General features: G+C 48.3%; 1 protein-coding gene across 2 annotated transcripts in view; it reads right to left on the bottom strand.

The window, feature by feature from the left end:
* SUZ12 (SUZ12 polycomb repressive complex 2 subunit) overlaps positions 1-2,198 on the bottom strand; it is a 43,496-nt gene extending 41,298 nt beyond the window's left edge. For both annotated transcript variants that reach the window (XM_008586277.1, XM_008586278.1), the window contains exon 1: positions 1,716-2,198. In XM_008586277.1, coding sequence (XP_008584499.1) covers positions 1,716-1,995 — 280 coding nt within the window. In that variant the 5' untranslated portion in view covers positions 1,996-2,198. The remainder of the gene's footprint in view (positions 1-1,715) is intronic.
* Positions 2,199-2,491: the final 293 nt, after the last annotated feature.

Raw genomic sequence — 2,491 nt, 5'->3', positions numbered from 1 at the left:
CCATTTTAAAAAAAAAAAAAAAAAAAAAAAAAAAAAGTTAAAGTTTGTTACAGAGAACTTAAAGATGAAAAATATATACATATGCCATCATACCACTTACATTAATGACCTATTAGTACACATTTCTTTATTCTTTTAAATTTTATTTTAGTTTTTGGTGGCTGGCAGGTATGGGGATCCAAACATTTGATCCTGGTGTTATAACACCATGCTGTAACCAATTGAGTTAACCAGCCATCCCCTAATCGTGTTTCTTTAAATAAAACTGAATCAAAATAAACTAAATATGAATAACTATATTAATAATTACATTAAAGCACTTAAATATTCCTGAGATCAGTATTAGAGAAGAATCAGATTGTTTTGTGACCAGATGTAGATCTTAATGACAGTTGACTTCCCCAAGGTGGACATATTTGAAAGCAGACAGTTAAATCTTTCCTGCAGGACTTGTCTTCTCATAACTTTTAGAAAGAACTTTAAAATTTCCACTTCATCTTCAGTTAGTTTAGTTTTAGTTTCAAATTAAACTAAAAGGAGATGAGATATTTTAGAAGGGGTACTAACAAGTATGTTTACTGTCGCCACTACTCTTCAGTTCTCCATCATATTTCCAATTTTCAAAAGCCTTTCCAGATTTTTGAAAATATTTTAATCAAAAGAATAATACTAATCTCTCCAAAGCAGGTTCAATATTCGCTTCAATAAAAACTGAAATTCCATGTATTAAATTCCAATTAGAATTTCATGAAGCAGTAATGAGAGAGAATGAAGGAAGGATATTAAACAATGTAATGTCTTTCCAAGCACAGCTGATACCATGCCCTTAACATATGCCACGGTAAAATTGTAAATAAAGACATTAGGCGGTAGAGCCGAGTTAATTCAAGTTTCTGTAAGATATTTAGCTATTAAAGATCAACTAAATCACAACAGCCACACAAAAGCAAAAAAGGAAAACAATCAGGATAAAACATTCATTAAAGAACAGTTAAGAAAACTGATAGCCATAATTTTTAAAAAATAAATTCTATTGTCTCCAGACACCTTGCACTCCTTTTCAAATTAAGTCATAGTTTCATCCTCCAAACAGACCTTAAAAACAGAAATTGATATAAGAAAATGTCCCGCAACTGAGACAAGGTCGTCTCCAGGAAAGTAAATGTCTGACTAGCACTACGTGTCTCAGTTTACGTACCCATAAAATGGGTGCACAGATTTGAAAGATTTAAAGCATCCAAAGGTGCCATGTTAACGTGCAGCACCAAGTTACACTACTGACAATTTCGTCGGTTTAATTACACTCATCCCCCTTAATTTTGCCCCTCAAAGCCTACAACCGAAACCCTTGTACTCCTGGAGTACGAAAGGCATGAAAGAAAACAAGAACTAGTATCGGGATCTGATTGCATCCTCGGCTCAACAGTAACCTCTCCATCTAAAAGAAGCCTGTGGGCCCCCAGTGCCGAACCTGTTGTGTAAATCTTCGGGAAGCCAAGAACCTGCCCTGGACGCCCTCTGCTATCTCCCCCAAAGGCCCTGGACTTCGGGTCCCCAGGAGTCGTAATCCCCGAACTGGGAACATCCCCTTCCATCTCCCCCTCCACTCCCAAACCAAGTGGGCTCCGGGTAAGGACGGGGGCTCAGCAGAGTGTCCGGTGCCCCGAATGCTTCAAGAGTGGTATTGCTGCCCGCAAAGCCTCATACACACTCACTCTCAAAGGCCTGGAGGAAAAGCTCGTGGTCAGCCTGGACGTGCTCCATTTTCGGCTTCTTCACCGGTAACACCGCGGCCCCCGCTGCCGCCGCCGCCGCGGAGGAGGAGGAGGAGGAGGCCGAGTAACTGCCGCCGCCTCCAGAGCCCCCGCCGCCGGATTTGCCGCCCGAAGCCGTCGCCGCCGCCACCACCGCCGAACCCCCGAAGCCGCCTCCCCCGGACCCCGCGTTGGGCCCCGAGCCGCCCCCTCCCCCACCGCCGTGCTTCTGAGGCGCCATCGCGGTTCCTGCCTCCTCCCCCCGCCAGCTACCCGCCGGGCGGCCCCGGAGAGTAAGCGCCTGCAATACCAACCGCTCGCCCCAGCAGGCTCCGGCGGGCCGAGGGGGGAAGGAGGAGAGAGGGGAGGAGAGGGGAAGGGAAGGGAGGAGGAGAGGAGGGAAGGAGGGAGGAAAAAAAAGTGTCTCCTCAGAGCCCCGCTCCGCTTCGGAGGCCGCTCACCCTACCCTGGCCTCGCTCCGCCCACGTCCTCCGCCCGGCGCTCTGATTGGCCGGCGGGAGCGCGCGCCGCCCGGCCGCCCAGCCTGTTGGCCCGCGGATTCCCCCGTCAGTCACGCGGAGGCGCTTCTCGCGGAGGCGCGGCTTGGTTGGCCCGTGCGCGCTGCCGATCGCGGGCCCGGCCGCCTCTTTGAACTGAATTCGCGGGAAAATTAGGGGTCGGAGCGGCCTTCCTGCTGGCCCCGGTGCATTGTGGGGAGAGAGGGACCCAGCGAGCGG

Source organism: Galeopterus variegatus, unplaced genomic scaffold (assembly GCF_000696425.1).
Source record: "Galeopterus variegatus unplaced genomic scaffold, G_variegatus-3.0.2 Scaffold3916, whole genome shotgun sequence".
Classification (NCBI taxonomy): Eukaryota; Metazoa; Chordata; class Mammalia; order Dermoptera; family Cynocephalidae; genus Galeopterus; species Galeopterus variegatus.
Note: the sequence above shows the minus strand (reverse complement) of the source record. Positions and strands in the feature narration are given on the sequence as shown.